Source organism: Sphaeramia orbicularis, chromosome 16 (genome assembly GCF_902148855.1).
Source record: "Sphaeramia orbicularis chromosome 16, fSphaOr1.1, whole genome shotgun sequence".
Lineage (NCBI taxonomy): Eukaryota > Metazoa > Chordata > Actinopteri > Kurtiformes > Apogonidae > Sphaeramia > Sphaeramia orbicularis.
This window is the reverse complement of record NC_043972.1, coordinates 46,743,853-46,761,990: the sequence shown is the minus strand read 5'-3', so window position 1 is coordinate 46,761,990 and position 18,138 is coordinate 46,743,853. Positions and strand designations below refer to the sequence as shown.

Below are 18,138 nucleotides of genomic sequence, written 5' to 3'. Positions count from 1 at the left end.
TACGGGTTAAAGTCAAAAGTCTGAATACCTTGGTTCTGATCTAAATTAGTTTTTGTAAAATAGGTTATAAATCTAACCATTTCAACAAAACACAAATTACTTCTCTCATTAATTTCCCCCCTGTGGAAAAATAAAGTTGATCAGTATATGTATCTGTATCTGTACTTAACCTATAAAGACCCAGTGCTACTTTTGTGTCACTTCCCAAATACATTTTTCTCTCTATTTAACCTTTCTTAAATGATTTATCACCATTTATTCTAATATTATCTTCTGCCTTTTGCCTTTTTTGTCAATTTATTTATTGATCATGTAGATGTTCACAAAAGCTCAGAGTAAAGTTGAGGGTTATTATATCACAAAACAGACAAAACAGAAGAAAAAGTGACTTTTTCAGTAAAATCTGTCATTAACTGAACATAAACCCAGTGTGTCCATCCACTGTCATTGATCCAACTCCATGGGTTTTACTGGTGAATTAGTGTTGTAGACGATGAAAGTGTTTCCATGGTAATGGAGCCTCTGAACGTCCAATTGGGTCATATTTGATGACCATGAAAAGATGACAAACAGTATTTCACACCAATTATTTACATGAATTGATAGGATTAATGGATCAACATGTACTAAACATTTTAGATCAGCTGATAGTTTTGTTTGCCTGTGGATGCTTGGGTCGTTATGGGTTAATTTGGTCAAATCAAATATATAGGTTGCATTTAGTAAATAGAATTAACATTAATAGAGTACCTTCTAGTTCTCATTTTGCAATTTTAGGTCTATTCAATAATAGTATGCATCAGTTTTGCATCATCATTTTTTATTTAATTGTTTTTTTTTTATTATTATTATTTTGGAACTGGTTGACTTTAGCTCAGATATTCTGTGATTGTTTCATAAACAGGTTAGTTTTTCTTTCTTTCTTTTTTTTTTTTTGTGGACACATATCCTCGAGATTTACATGGGGATGATTAGGCTGGATCAACAAGCTCAGCAACTCAGCAACTCTGCAAATCAGAGTTTTTTTTTGTTTTTTTTCCCTTTTTTTTAGTTTTTACTCTGCTTAGAGGAGGTACTTCTGGGAACAGGCAGCGTCCTCCTTTACTCCGAAACAAAACAATTGCACAACGTGGGGTTAGCCTCTGAATCACAGGCTTTTCTTCAGTCATAATCAGGTAAGAAACATATATTAAACTTAATTGTTTTCTGGATGTACAGATTTGATTCCATATGCATGTGACTGATACTACTTCATACTTGTACTTACACATTAGTGCTACTGGACATGTAGGTTCATGTCACTGATATAATCTCACCAGACTAGTAATAAGAGTAGTGTTACGTGTAACAACTCAAAACCAGGTGTGTCTCAGTCTGAGCTGATACTATGAAAAACATTTGTTACTGTAAAAGAGTGTAGCTGTTATGTGTTCAATCCAACAAGAGGGTAAATGGATCAGAGGTCGAGGGGACTTTCACTTCATGTTTTTTTCTCACTGGATTTTTCTGCTGTGAGGATGGACTTCTGCTTCTGCCAAGAGATGTCACAACACTGACAGTCTACACTAACAATGTTTTCTTTATTTATTTAAACCAAATCTGCCCACTTTGAAATGTGTTTTCTGATCATATCTTTTCAGACAGTCAATGCAGATGAACAACACCCTACTGCAGTGTTTCCAAAACTTAGGGTCAACTGGCACAAGGAGAGCACAGACCCCCCCCAATCACCACCAAAATTTAATCATTTGTTCCTTGTGCCAGTATCAACATTTCCTGAAATTTTCATCCAAATCCATCCATAACTTTTTGAGTTATCTTGCACACGGACAGATAGACAAACCAACGCCGGCATAAACAGAACCTCCTTGGCGGAGGTAACTACATTAAGATTAGGACATTGTGGTCTTGCCTGGGATCTAGGGGAAGGCCTTCCTCTCTTATCTCTCATGATGAGAGTCTCTTATGAACCCCCCCCCCCACCACCACCACCACCAAAAAAAAAAAAAAAAAACTAATAGAGTTCCATTCCAAGTGACTTTAAAACTATTTAAATGTTCCACTTCCTTCACTTCCTTTTCTACCTCTGTTCTTGCCTAACTGCACAAAATTACCCATGTACTACTTACATGTATGTGTGCTGCTGTTACGGTGTTTTGTTTGAATAAAAATAAATTAATTATTCTTGGTTTTGCTTTCATCAGTCATTTAAGTACTTTACACTTAGAAAGATCAATTTTATTATACTTGATAATTTCAAGTAAAATAAATGAATTTAACTAAACTAAACTTAAAATAATGACCATGTTTAATTCCCTGTTCTGAGTGCAGCCAGTTTCTTAGATTTGATTAAGATCAGCTTGTCATATTTTTCAGTGCATAAATCCTCTTGTTTCCTTCAGTTTCCAGGAGTTGACAGGATGTCTGTGACCATGGCGAAGGCAGACGGGGTCACCGTCTTCACATTGACCTCTGACCCCAACAGTGCTTGTCCTCCACTGTGTCAGATGTTCAAGGGTCTCTGCTACAGCCCTGTGTGCTGCTCTGTGTCTCAGCCCCTTCGGAGGCTCCAGGGAACGTCTCAGTCAGTCCTGGGGGTCAGTCATTAATGTCCCATTGGAACAAGATAATCAACAACATCACCACTTCACCTGTCAGTGATCAAGTGGATTATATTATATTATATTATATTATATTATATTATATTATATTATATTATATTATATTATATTATTTTATATTATTTTATATTATTTTATATTATTTTATATTATATTTTCTTACATTAGATTAGATTGGATTAGATTAGATTAGATTAGATTAGATAGAGCGTTATTGATCCTCTGGGCACAGCCCTCAGGACACTGAGGGTCAAAATGCAGCACAACAAATGTATGCACACAAGAAATACCACAAGAAATTAGTATCACAATAACTATAAAAAAAAAAACAAGTGATTGCACTGAGTACTAGTAGAAACAAGTTCCAAAACAATAATAATAAAGTATTAGTAAACAATAATAAATAGCTAATTATGATATATTATAACATGGATGTTGTGTATATACCTATATCTATATATGTAATCATGTATGTATGTAAGCATATATATATATATATATATATATATATATATATATATATATATATATATATATATATATGTGTGTGTGTGTGTGTGTGTAAACAGTAGCAGTATATATATGAACAGAATTATATATGTAATAAGTAATAATATATTAAATATGGTAATAATGTTTATGTTTATGTTTATGTTTACGCATTTGGCAGACGCTTTTTTCCAAAGCGACTTACAGGGGAAAACCAATTAAATCACTCAATCAATCAAATTTTATTTATATAGCGCCAGATCACAAAAAAGTTATCTCTTGACATTTTATATATAGAGTTGGTCAAAACCAGACTCTAAGTCAATTCTACAGAAACCCAACAGAATCCTCCTGGAGCAAACACTTGCGACTGGTGATGATAATAATGATAATAATAATAGTAATTAATATGATAATAACAAGTGGTAAAATAACTAAATTACTAGCAAGAAAACTAACATTTTCAGAGTTATAATAGAGTGAATGTTCTCCCTTTTACAGGCTTTGCAGGTCATGGTTGGAATACTGAACATTGGTTTTGGAACCATCCTCTTCGTCTGCACCAACAACTATTGGTGGGCTCCGGTGTTTACCTTTTGGCTTGGAAGTCTGGTAAACAAGCTGACGATGCCTTTTTATTCTGTTCTGTATTTATATTTGAAATTTAGAAGTGTTAACAGCATTTTGTTTTTTGAAGGAATGATCATTTAAATCTCTTTTCTAGTTCATTTTCTTTGGCATCATGTGCATTTTGTCAGAGAAGTTCCCCAGTCCATGTCTGGTGAGTGGTTCAGTTTTATAACAGGCTCATTTATAACATGCCCATAAACTGATGAGAACTTGTTTAATTAAATTAAACTTCTGCTGGGTGGTTTTAACGCCTGTGATGGTTTTGTATCTTTTATTTCAGGTCATCTTCAATGTGATTCTGAATCTGATAGGAATAGGTTTCTCCATTACAGCCATTGTACTCTGCAGTATTTACCTCCATAGGCCATGGTGGTTTTACTCCTTACCATGTGAGATAAATCGTTACTGGGGATACAGCAGTCGATACAGGACGACGGCCACTGAATCCCCTGAGCTACAGATCATGATTCAGAAATGTGAGGAAGGCCAACATCTGATTATGGTAAGGAAACCAAAACTCACCATTTCAAACTCGGTGTATACTTGATGTGTGGAAAATTATTCTACAGATATTTATTGAAAAATTAAAGAAAGTTCCAGAATTGTGCAGAATTTCTACTTCTTCTTTTCTTAAATTGAGGTAAAGTGTCACCCTGAACAAAAATGTGAATACAGCATTGTTGTTTTTGCTCCCATTTTTCATGAGCTGAACTCAAAGATCTAAGACTTTTTCTATGTTCACAAAAGGCCTGTTTCTCTCAAATATTGTTCACAAATCTGTCTAAATCTGTGTTAGTGAGCACTTCTCCTCTGCTGAGATAATCCATCCACTTCACAGATGTGACATATCAAGATGCTGATTAGACAGCAGGATTAGTGCACAGGTGTGTCTTAGGCTGGCCCCAGTAAAAGGCCACTCTAAAATATGCAGTTTTACTATACTGAGGGGGTCTGGGGGGGTTGTCAGTCAGTATCTTGTGTGACCACCATTTGCCTCACACAGTGCAACACATCTCCTTTTCATAGAATTGATCAGGTTGTTGATTGTGGCCTGTGGGATGTTGGTCCACTCCTCTTCAATGGCTGTGTGAAGTTGCTGGATATTGGCAGAAACTGAAACACGCTGTCGTATACGCTGATCCAGAACATCCCAAACATGCTCAATGGGAGACACAACATCTTGATATGCCCCACCTGTGAGGTGGATGGATTATCTCAGCAAAGGAGAAGTGCTCACTAACACAGATTTAGACAGATTTATGAACAATATTTGAGAGAAACAGGCCTTTTGTGAACATAGAAAGTCTTAGATCTTTGAGTTCAGCTCATGAAAAATGAGACCAAAACCAAAAGTGTTGTGTTTATATTTTTGTTAAGTGTACATTTGTAAACAGTGACACAAACCAAGAAGAAATGTTTTAATGGCTTGGTGTAACCCACAAATGATGTTTTAAAGTTGATTCTGGTATTTGTGTTTGACTAGATGCTCATAAAAAGCATCCGTATTTTGCTGATCGGCCTGTCAGTTCTGGAGCTTTGCATCACCATCAGCTCTGTCGTCTTGGGCATCAAAGCTCTGAGAAAGAGAGGAAAGGAACAAAACAAGGTAAAGGGTCCAGCCGTCTGTCTGTTTGTCTGTCTGTGTCTGTCTGTCTATTGTAGAGGTGAGTATAGTTGATAATGTGTAACTGGAAAAGTGCCATTAGACATGAATTCCTCACTATACCCCTGATCCACATCTACAACTGTTACTTCAATCTAGTCTTCTGACTTTTCCCAAGAAAATAAATAAATAAAGCTCCTAAAATGTTTCCATGCTTCACTACTTTCTTTCAGAGCTCTGAGGTCCCAGAACACTACAAAGAGCTCTTGGAGGACGCCACCGCTAACGCTACAGCCTAAGTCAACATCTGTTTTACATGGTCATACACCATGAACTGTAATCCTGGGTGTTTCTACTGTATCTGCAAGACTTCTGGGTCATTTACGGAAAGGATTCTCTTCACTTAATGATATTCTAGTGAACAGATTTTAATTTTTCACATATGCTGCTTGCTTTCACTTTCTGTTCATGTTCATTTAATCTCATTCCAATCATCATAACATTTATGTTAACGTCTGTCCAGAGTTCATTGAGTTTGTTGTTAAAATGGACCTCATCATAACCCATGACTGTATTTGTTAAATGACCTTAAACTGGATCATAACCAAGGTATTTTGAAAGATGGAAATTTAATGAGTTTAAGAAATAATAATACTTGTAGTGTATGATCGACATCAGGGACGTGCATAGATAGACCTGAGGTGTCCCTCAAGACCTGCCCCTCTGGCCTCGGTGCCCTTCTGGTGATCGTTTTTTTTTTTTTTTCTTTCTTTAATGTAATTATTTATTTTTTTCCTCATTCAAAGAAGCCAATAGAGTCTGCATCGACATGACATTACAATCACATTTTAATATTAAGTTAAATCCAAATAATTCCCTGTGCCTCCTGTCCTTCCCCCAGTCCACCTCCTGTCACTGCCTCTCTGTCCTGCTCATGCTGCTCAGTGCGGTTGGATCTCTGCTGTTGCTGATCACACATCGCATGGCCTCAACTTTTTGCAAGAGACAAACTGGCAAGACTAGCGGTGCCTTTGACTTACAACTGTTTAAGCAAATCTTCGTCCCGTTCCCCACAAGTTTGGCTGGTTAGTGTAGCCAGTAACCCAATACTAGCGTGTGTCTGATGATTAGCTGTAGCACGTGGAGAGGTCACAGAGGTCACGGCCCACGGCCCAGTGATGCTAATTCAGTGCATTTGATAATGTGAGGAAAGATAGAGGGGCGAACCAGCAAATCGACAAAAATCCTCCGCTACTTATTTGCATGAAAAGCTGTGAGTACCCGATATATTTCCAGAGTCACAAATCTATAATAGCCTATGAATCCAAACTGTGTGTAAAAGTGCGTGTTGTTGTGGTGTCAGGCTGAACAGAGGCAGTGGAGTCTGGAGTTTGTGGGGAGTGGACAAGAAGAGCAGATCAGAGGTGAACACCCAGACACTAGGCTTCATGTTACATTCACACTGATTGGAGTATTACACACAATATAAAAGTTAAATCAAATCCCCTTTTTTGGAAATTATTGGGATGTGAAGTTTCAAATTATTAAATTATTGCCAAAGTCGTTGTTTGTCATTATAATAAGTTACACAAGCATGAAAAAAAATCTGTATGTCTACAACACAGGTGTCCAACATGTGGCCAAATCCGGCCCACCAAATGGTTCAATCCAGCCCCTGGGATGAGTTTGTGAAATGCAAAATTAAACTGAAGATATTATGAATCAAGGATGTTAAAATCATTTTAGGTCATTTCAGTCTAAAGTGGATCAGACCAGTAAAATACTATCATAATAACCTATAGATAATGAAAACTGTCAATTTGTCTGTTTGTTTTAGCATAAAAAAAGTAAAATTACACAAAAATGTTTACATTTACAGACAAGCTTTTTACAAAAAATGTGAATATCTGAACTGTCTTAAGAGAAGTATGTGGAATTTTAATAATATTCTCCCTGTTAATTAATGTTTTGTGTATTTGTAGATCCACTGTGATCTCTAAGTAGTGATTCACTTGTATAAATGATAAACTGAGGTGTAATATTGTTAATATTGCACTTATTTTACTAACAAATTTTTAGGTTGTTCATATTTGCTCATGTTATGTTCAAGTACAATTCGTAGATGTAAACATTTTCATTACAGAATTTACCTTTTTCACTCAAAAGCTCTTATCCTATTATTTATATTATTTTACTGGTCCGGCCCACTTTAGATCATATTAAGCATATGTGGCCCCTGAACTAAAATGAGTTTGACACCCCTGGTCTACAATGTTCATTGTAGAGCACAATTTGATGTTTCTTATTCATCAATTGCAGCAAAATGCCAAGAAAGGAAAGAGTAAAGAAACAGGGAAAGAGACTTGCAGCAGGCAGCCCAGAGTACCAGCTCTCTTCTGTCCTGGCTCAAGCTAAATGTCAGTCCTTATGCACAGTTGTGTCAAGTGTGCAGTCCTAGATTGGTTCTATGATATTGGTTTGTTCAGGCTGATAGAGGTTGTTCAGTAAATTAATGATTGTCATGGTTATGTGACTCAGTTTTGGCTTTGTAGAGTTTTACACAGTTGGGTGGTTCATAATCCTCCTCTAGTCATTTTTTTGTCCTGGACTCTTAAGGCCTATGCTCACTGTACTTTACAAGTAGAATGGGTATTTTTTGCTTATTTTTTTCTAGTTATTTGGTGTGAAAAGTGTAAGGCCATTGCAGTAGCAGTACATTGTTTTGTAGAATGCTAACATATGTGTAATACTGAATAAACAGCGATGGCAAGTTATTGTGGACCAATATTTATGAAAACGCTGCAGATCAGGATTGTTGGACTCGGGAGAGGGGTGCCCTTTTTCGTTGGCTGAGGACCTGCCCCTCTAAATGTCTGTGCATGCCACTGATCGACATTATGCTGAAAGAAAGTGAAGAGAAGTATATAAATAAAAATGTACTAGTATGACCACCTTGCAGTTATGTCTGATATGTTTGATTTTAAGGTCAATGTATTTGTAATGTATATGTAAACCTGGAGTTTGAGGATGACTGTGGCTTCTCTTACCGTCCAGTTAACAGGTCATCGACAGGACATATGAGGACATTTAAAAAAACCAAGATGAATTTTCCGTATGACTTCCACTGGGTATCAGCTGAACTCTTATTGTGAATCAGACAGAACATCTGTGTTCAAGTTAGACACAAGATATTCACTGTGATAGTAAATATCTGTCACATGTTAAAAGAACAAAAATAAATGGTCATGAGTGTGACATATAGTTAGAATTTTGGACCCAAAATGGAAGACTTGGTCCAAGAGCTGTTGAAAAAAACAAGAGAAAGACTATTTTAGATTTGAGGGGAAAGACACAAACAAACGCAATCATTTCAGTTAAATTTTGAGCAAATGGGAGACTGACCTCAGAATGACCTATAAAAGAACTGATAATCATTCAATAACCATAACAGCACAAACAAAAATTTTAACAGCACAAATGAATGAGACTATTTATTCACAGGTTTCCCTTGGGTAGGGGGCCAACTTCATGCAGGTATGTTAGGTGGGTTTTACCTAATTTCTTTCAGTGTGTTATAGCTGGTAAATGTAGTTACATTTTACTCAAAATATGGGGTAAAATCTACTCAACCAAACTGAGTGCAAATTGTTATCTCACTTTTATTGAGTAGACTCTAAAGGTTTGTTTTTACAGTGTTGCTGCTCTACAAACTGAATTCCTCTCACAAATCCTCCTGACTTTTAACAGTTTAGAAACAAAGTCCTCATGAAGTCAGTGTGTCTGTAATGTATTCCTCAAAGCTCGATATGACGTTCGTCACCAATTTTTCATCATATTTGTAAAACCCAAGTGATAGCCAAAGTATCACGAATCCATCAGTCTTTCTGTGATTATGCACCTGAATCACTCCCTTCACGGTGAACAACTTCAGAGTCTACTCCACCACCAACAATCCATTTGTATACATACCAAACCCAAACCAAAACCTAAATGAAACTCAGGTTTACATACCAAACCCAAACCAAAACCTAAATGAAACTCAGGTTTTTTTCGGGATTCCACGCAGCCGCAGTAATGAGGCAATGAAGCTGTTTCCGTGTTTGTTGCCACTGCGGCCATAATGCGGTTGCGTGGAATTCCAAAAAAAACGAGTGACAGATGACAAGTGACACTCCATCACAAGCAGTCCGTTTGTTTTCACACCAAACCGATGTGTCACTCGGGCCTTTTCAGAAATTTTGTTGCGAAGTGCATTGTGGGAATTGGAATTCCATGCACACAAACACAATGAGAGAAACAAAACAAGGAGATGCTTTTGAAAGATGGAGACGGCTGAAAGGGAGAAGAATTTGAAGCCGAAGTTGTTCATTTTCTCCTGGACAGGTAAGATTCAGTTAAGTTTGGCTAACTTAATTCTACTTATTTTTAGCATGGACTGTTCAAATATTCTCTACAGCTGAATAATGTTATGCATGTTCGTTCATAGTATGTTAGCCCGTGTGCAGGTGGGTCATCGAATTGACCAGATAACAAATTATTTGAGAAACAAATACGGTGACTCGTTATTGCTAACATTAGGTGCACTCATTTGTACTGAACCGTTTCAGTACGAGACCTTCAATATAATATGGAGGTATACCAAATGAATACATGAAGCCTATGTGAAGAATACAGACACTTGGTAAGCAGGGTGGCTGCAAGCAGAACCTATGTGTAGGGTTTCCCTACATTCAGCAGCTACGCTGTGCCACTGCTGAATTCACAGCACTGCTGCAAACAAAACAAAACAAAACAAAACAAACACTTTATTCTGATACTGGGGCGTCGATAAGGGAAGGTAAACACAGATGGTATAACAGATGTACAGAAGCTGAGTCGGACATTCGAAACATGTGAAGTTTCACTTTCGGTTTTCAGTAGATATGGATCAACAAGCTCAGGGATATACAGTACAATCGTCTGCTCAGCAGAGGGGTTTTTTTGTTTTGGCAGTGGCTACTGCCACTGTACTGTGGCACGAAATGTCTGTTGCCACAGAACCAAACAAATGATCCAAACTCTGCACTCTGAACGTTGTCCCAGTGGCTGATTTATTTTCATCAAAAACCTGTGCGAATTCGTCATATGAGGCAAAACAGTCACCATGTTTCATGTTGGTTGCCTCCATGCTGAAACTAAAAGTGTGAATAGGCACAAACCAGTTTCCGGTAACTGGTACCCTGGCCTTTTACTGTAATCAGATAGGCACACGGCATGTGTGATCAGTGGTGCAGTCTAGTTTATTCTAGTGGGTATACTCTGATTTTTGCCCTCCCAGCCTCTTACACCCCCATCCTGGAGCAAAATCTGTACCACAGCACCCCTCCCAGAGCAGCAGCTGCTCCAAAACTGCCCCACACAAGAACCACCACTCTCATTAATGCATAAAGTATACATCCACACATTAGTGAGATCATGAAAGACTAGTTATGTATTATCTAATTGTAAATGTATTGTAAGCAAGACAAGATGTGTAACTGTAATTAGCAACTGGACTTTAATTAACTATTCAACAGCCCGTGATAAGACAAAGACGTTTCAAATCAAGAAAAGTTAATGAATAAATAACATAACCTGGAGGTAAACAAAAACATCAGTAATTAACTTTAGGTATAATACAAGTTGTCTTTTTTGTATCGATGTTAGCATTCAGACCTGCTGAACAGGGTCAAAACCTATTAGTGAACTGTTTACAATCTTCAGCCATGGCTAAGAAAATGCATGAAAAATAAACAAAAGGAGGCAAAAATTCCACTCTTTCAAGAGCTTGAATTATGTTATTATATTATGTAACATATCAGTCATTTAATGGTGTACATGGTGTCTTAATTAATGGACCGTTAAGATGCCAATGGGACCAGATCAAGCGAAAGTGAACATCAGTATCATAAATTGAAGTTTCACCTACCATTTCTTAAATAGGCTCATTTTTAACTTAAGAACTCTATTTTATTGAACTTTTTACAAAATTTCAGTATCACTTGTTGAAAATAAAAGAAAGATATAATCAATATAAAATTAAGCTAAAAAAGACAAAAATATGTAAATGCACTTTTAACTCTAATAATATTTGTTCTTGCTTGTATCAGTGATATTTTAAGTCTGAATCTGAAGAAACTAACAATTCGACAGTACAACAATATAGAAAGGTTCAGTCCAATCCAATTATTAGTCAGATATGCACTGCTATTATCTGTATATATCACTACAGTTGGAATATGTGTGTAAATAAAAGTTTATTAGCATATTTGTACTGCTTTAGTTAAAGCAAAGTCTTTTACTCTGACTACTGAACAAAGGTACAAATTGCTGTCCCTGTGTCACAACATATTAGCGTTCATAAAAACTTATCATTTCAATATTTTTATCCAATATTGATTACAATTGTACTTCAACATCATAGCTAAAGCCCTGTGATTCATTTAGGATCCATTTCTTATGAGACCAGCATGCTTTGTACATGCGTTTGTGAAGGGTGAAAAAAAAAGAAAAATGAGTCCCCGTGTCACACTCAGTAATTTTATGTATTTTTACCCAAAATTTTCTTTCTGTAAATTGCAACATGTCATGTGAAAGTACGTTCTCAGACCTACTCATACATGTATTAAACATGGAGATCAGTTATTTAGTTTAAACACAGAGACTATTGAACAGGAAATGTGTCCCTGTGGCACCGCTGGACCTAGTCCAATGAATTAATTTAATTTTTATTAACAATTTTATGAATGAACTATATTAACATTTGAATATAGCATTAACTTTGTGCATTTACATGGTTTCTACAGCTTTATCTGTTGTCCAATATTTACCTAACTTTCCGTTTCTCCACTCTAACCAAGGATGTCTGTTTTTGAATTCCCTTGTCTGACTCTGACTGCACAAGGATGACAGGTCCAGTTCTCATCTACAACGCGCACACGCACACGCGCGCACACACCTACACACACACACACACACACACACACACACATGCACACACACACACACACACACACACACACACCTACACACACACCTACACCTACACACACACACACACACACACACACACACACACACACACACACACAGAGCTGCAGCCGGACTTCATTAATTTCAACCAAACCACCAGTTAGCTAGTGTTTGATGTAATTCAATGTGCCAATCACTTGCTGTTACAATAGCGGTTACTATTTTTATAATAACATACCGGAGTTTTACTTACAGGTAGGACGGTGCCGTCATCAGACTGTCCTTCTGTACCATCAGCTAAAGCTGCTGTGGCCTCTGCAGTCATCAGGCTCTTTTACAGTAATACTAGCATTAGCAGCAGACACAGCTGGACTGTCCCCCGAAGCAGCAGTAGTAATGGTGGACTTACTGAAACACTGAAACAGTGTCATTTGGCTTTGTTTTCTTTTCAGTTTTTTAACACTATCCTTCACTGTCTAGTGTTAGACCAGTCGTTCCCGCCGTACAGTTGGACTGTTTCCTTAGTTGTAAACGTCAGGTAACGTCACACTTGACAGAAGCCCCATATGGTCCAAAAGTGTCCGCTTTGTAACACAGAGAAGTGGAATTTATGAACGGTAAAGTGAAAGTTATGTCACAAAACCGTGCCGATACGTATCTTTGCGCATTTTCAGTGGTTATACGGAAATTTGGGACCTTTTGTAGTGGGTATATGGCGTATACCTGAGTATCACGTAAACTACACCACTGTGTGTGATGCTTATTGCCACAGTACTGTGGCAGCAGGGTGACAGGTTACCAGTCTACACATGATTAGGGCTGGGTAAAAAAATTGATTTGATCGATTTTGGATAAATTTTCTTTTAGTTTTGCGTAATCCATTAATAGTGGATGAGACTGATTTTCCAGAGCAGGAACATGAATACCTGACCTGGGTATCACTGACACCGAGGCGTGGCCGGCTCCATCTCATGGGGGAGATGGGGCATTTCGATCTCGCTTGGTTCTCATGGTTCTGGTGTGGAGGAATTGTGGGGAAAACCCCTCTGCTCAAACTCAAAGAGGAACTGGCCGCCTGGACCGTCTGGTTGGTGGAGGCTCTCTGAGGTGGGTCGCGGAAGCTGGTCATTCTGGGAATATGAAGTTGGATCCACACTCACCAATGGCTTAGTGTGGATCCAACTTAATATTAGAGGAATAGTAAAGCGTCTTCAGTTTCACTTTCACTGCTCCGGCAATCACGGACCACTAACCCCCCCGGCTCCTACAGGTCTTTTCCAGTGACATTCTTGTAGCAAGGGCCCAACATGATTATGTTTCAGGGGGCCCAAAATTGGTAGCGGCACCCCAGGGTGATAGTAATGCACCTTAACTCTAGAAGCCACCAGCTATAAAACAGAATAAAGATGACGAAGAAGTCTGTTCTGAGCCACTGTAGAAACATTGTCATGTTTCTGTCCCATTCATTATTTAAGAGCAGATTCATCAATTTACTGCTGAAATGTCACATTTATTTCGTTTTTAATGTCAATATTGATTCCAGTATTGGTGCATTCCATGGCTGTGGTAGTCAAATGATCAGGCTTCAGCTCAAAATTGTACTTGGTATCACTAAAGGAATCTGAATCAGTCAGTTAATACTGAATTGAATTGATATGGAATCGTGATCAATTGATTCTGAACATTACACCCTACACATGATACAACGAGGGCACTGATTGGCTCTGTGGTAATAGACAATTGACAAAGTAGTCCCACAGTACTGTGGCAGTAACCACTTCATTGTTTTATTTTTTCCTTTCTCTCTGCTTAGGGGAGGTACTTCTGGGAACAGGCAGCTTCCTCCTTTACTCCCAAACAGAACCACTGAGCAATGCGAAGTTAACCTGTGAATCACCTGCTTTTCTTAAGTCATAATCAGGTAAGAAACATATATTAAACTTAATTGTTTTCTGGATGTACAGATTTGATTCCATATGCATGTGACTGATACTACTTCATACTTGTACTTATACATTAGTGCTACTGGACAGATTCATGTCACTGATATAATCTCACCAGACTAGTAATATGAGTAGTGTTATGTGTAACAACTCAAAACCAGGCGTGTCTCAGTCTCAGTTTATACTGTGAAAAACATTTGTTACTGTAAAAGAGCGTAGCTGTTATGTGTTCAGTCCAACAAGAGGGTAAATGGATCAGAAGTTGAGGAGACTTTCATGTCATGTTTTTTTCTCACTGGATTTTTCTGCTGTGAGGTTGGACTTCTGCTTCTGCCAAGAGATGTCACAACACTGACAGTCTACACTAACAATGTTTTCTTTATTTATTTAAACCAAATCTGCCCACTTTGAAATGTGTTTTCTGATCATATCTTCTCAGACAGTCAATGCAGATGAACAACACCCTACTGCAGTGTTTCCAAAACTTAGGGTCAACATCCAAAATGGTTTGTGAGTTTATTTTACTGTGTCACCAACTGGCAGAAGGAACCTATTTTTAGCAATTTTATGATGAATTAATTCATTTTCCTCATCAAAACAGAGGAGAAGAGTGATCTCTGGAAGAATTTAAAAGTATTGATCTCTCCAAAACTGTACTGAAAGCTGAGGAGGAGCATAACCTGTGAAAGACACAAGATTTAAATGAAGCAAAAGATACAATAAGGCATAAAGTATGTAGAAAATATAAGATTAAAAAAAAGAGAGAGAGACATGAAAGAAAACAACAAGGTTGAAAGAATATAAAAGATGCAAATAGACAAAAATGACACACAACAAAAGCTTTTATGGACAGTGTTTGGTCAGTGGAGGAGTCAATAAAATGTGAGTCTATTCATCATGACACATTTTGGAGGTACGTTTACATGTTTGCATCCTGATGAAACACCAGATTTCTCTTTTGGGTGTTGAGTTGACAAAGTTTGGAAACCACCGTCCTCATGGAAAATCCATTTTACAGTTTGAGGTTGATCTGCTGAGTAATACTGTTTATCAGACACTTCAACATGTAAACAGCGGAGACAGTAAAAGTACACACATTCTTCAAGTAGAAATCAAATTCAGTCAATCAAATTTTATTTATATAGTGACAAATCATAACACAAATGATCTCATGACACTTTAGACACTTTAGAGTTGGTTGAACCCAGACTCTTAAGCCAATCCACAGAAACCCAACAGAACCCTGCAGGAGCAAACACTTGGTGACAGTGGAAGGAAAAAGGTCCTTTAACAGGCAGAAACCTGGAGCAGACCCCGACTCCTGGAGGATGGACCACTGACAGGACCAGCTGGAGTTAAAGAGAGAGAGTTAAAAGAAGAGAAAGAGAAAGACAGAGATTGAGGGAGGGGAGGAGAAGAGGTGAAATAGGGGGAGACACATGGATGCACAGCAAACTGAACTACAGCTGTAGTTCAGTTTGGGGCTCGGTGCACAGCCGGTCTCTGCGTCTGAACCGTACTGTGAACCGTGACTCAAGAACCATAACAGGTGACTGTAGGTCTACTTTGTGTAGTGGTAGTGATATGAAGAAAGGCCAACAAAGATGTGTGTTTACACATCTGAAATGATTATTTTTATTATGTAATGTGTCTGAAAAGTGTAAATGTTATTAATTTTAGTTGTTTCTGCTCCCACTCAGCACCAGTGTCTTTGTAAGGATCAAACCCATCAGTCACAGCCAGTTTCTCATCATACCATTGTCTTTCAGCAGGGTTCAGAGTTTGAACATAGTCTACCATATATAAATAATAACAAACTATCACTAATAACCCATTTAAAATATCTATATCACTGATAAAGCAGCTGCTGAACACACTCTCTTGCCTCCACTCTTGTTTTCCAATATGGTGGCATATTTGTTTACTTCTGGTATTGATGACTGTTGCAGTCTGTTATTTAAAATTGAATAGGCAGGGGGGTGTGTGGGGTTTCTGTGGGTTCCTGTGTATGTGGGAGTGTATGGCAAGGAAACGGTAGACATGGCAGCTAAGACAGACAAGGAGCCTTGAATAAGGGACTTGGCTTCAAAATAATTCCACAGGTGCTTGAATGGAAGTGAGTTATTAAAAAGTGTTTTGTCTGACAGGAACTGTGGGAAAGGGACAGTAGAGGGCGCCATTACATTTCTATCAAACCAAATGTCAATCCTGAACCAGTACACACTGGAAATGTCAGGAAAGCAGTGGTAATTGCCTCTACCAAGGAGGTTCTGTTTTTGCCGGCGTTGGTTTGTCTGTCTGTCTGTGTGCAAGATAACTCAAAAGTTATGGACGATTTGGGTGAAAATTTCAGGGAAGGTTGATACTGGCACAGGGAGAGCGCAGACCCCCCCCCCCCCCAAAAAAAAAAATAAAAAAATAAAATAAAATAAAATTCATCATTTGTTCCTTGTGTCAACATTTCCTGAAATTTTCATCTAAAACCATTGATAACTTTTTGAGTTATCTTGGACACTGACAGACAGACAAACCAACACCAGAGGTAACTACATTAAGATTAGGACATTGTGGTCTTGCCTGGGATCTAGGGGAAGGCCTTCCTCTCTTATCTCTCATGATAAGAGTCTCCTATGAACCCCCCCCAAACTAATAGAGATCCATTCTAAGTCACTTTAAAACTTTTTAAATGTTCCATTTCCTTCACTTCCTTTTCTACCTCTGTTCTTGCCTAACTGCAAAAAATTACCCATGTACTGCTTACATGTATGTGTGCTGCTGTTACGGTGTTTTGTCTGAATAAAAGTAACAAACTCTTGGTTTTGTTTTCATCAGTCATTTAAGTACTTTACACTTAGAAAGATCAATTTTATTATACTTGATAATTTCAAGTAAATTAAATGAACTTAACTAGTAGATATGAAGTAAACTGAACTTAAAATAATGACCATGTTTAATCCCCTGTTCTGAGTGCAGCCAGTTTGTTAGATTTGATTAAGTAAGATCAACTTGTCATATTTTTCAGTGTATAAATCCTCTTGTTTCCTTCAGTTTCCAGGAGTTGACAGGATGTCTGTGACCATGGCGAAGGCAGACGGGGTCACCGTCTTCACGTTGACCTCTGACCCCAACAGTGCTTGTCCTCCACTGTGTCAGATGTTCAAGGGTCTCTGCTACAGCCCTGTGTGCTGCTCTGTGTCTCAGCCCCTTCGGAGGCTCCAGGGAACGTCTCAGTCAGTCCTGGGGGTCAGTCATTAATGTCCCATTGGAACAAGATAATCAACAACATCACCACTTCACCTGTCAGTGATCAAGTGGATTAGATTAGATTGGATTAGATTATACATCTCTTCATAAACACTGGATTAGATTAGATAGAGCTTTATTGATCCTTTGGGCACAGTCCTCAGGAAATTGAGGTTCCAGTCACAGTACAACAATGAATGTACACACAAGAAATACCACAGGAGAGTAGTAACACAATACCTATTAAAAAAAAAAAAAAAAAAAAAAAAAAAAAAAAACAGTAGTGAAAAAGACAGGTGATTGCACATTGGAGAGTACAAGTAAAAACAAGTAGCGAAGCAGTAAAAATACAGTATTAGTGATAATAATAAACAATAATAAATAGCTAATTAGCACAAATTCTGAGATGGATAATCTGTATATTTATATATACAGGGTGTCCCATAAGTCTCCATACGTAGGAAAAATAAACGTTTCTTGACATAAACCATTTTTATTTACATAATATGCTCTATATGACTGCCATTTTGTCGGGAACACATTTCAATGCGTGTCCTCCACTGCTGAAGAACTATAAAGAAGAAATATAAAGAAATACTTGGTAGAACCATGGAATGTA

General features: G+C 37.7%; 2 protein-coding genes across 3 annotated transcripts in view; one reads left to right on the top strand and one right to left on the bottom strand.

Moving 5' to 3' along the window:
• The window catches only part of LOC115435634 (zinc finger protein 239-like), a 695,125-nt gene that overhangs the window by 580,497 nt on the left and 96,490 nt on the right, over positions 1 to 18,138 (bottom strand). The window lies entirely within an intron of this gene.
• LOC115435637 (membrane-spanning 4-domains subfamily A member 15-like) overlaps positions 1,093 to 18,138 on the top strand; it is a 22,898-nt gene continuing 5,852 nt past the window's right edge. The window contains exons 1-7 of one of the 2 annotated variants that reach the window (XM_030158203.1): positions 1,093 to 1,175; positions 2,403 to 2,597; positions 3,612 to 3,722; positions 3,835 to 3,891; positions 4,021 to 4,242; positions 5,224 to 5,346; positions 5,577 to 6,971. In XM_030158203.1, coding sequence (XP_030014063.1) covers positions 2,421 to 2,597; positions 3,612 to 3,722; positions 3,835 to 3,891; positions 4,021 to 4,242; positions 5,224 to 5,346; positions 5,577 to 5,642 — 756 coding nt within the window. In that variant the 5' untranslated portion in view covers positions 1,093 to 1,175; positions 2,403 to 2,420 and the 3' untranslated portion in view covers positions 5,643 to 6,971. Of the gene's footprint in view, positions 1,176 to 2,402; positions 2,598 to 3,611; positions 3,723 to 3,834; positions 3,892 to 4,020; positions 4,243 to 5,223; positions 5,347 to 5,576; positions 6,972 to 18,138 lie in introns of those variants that run through there. The other variant, XM_030158201.1, reaches the window with a different exon arrangement.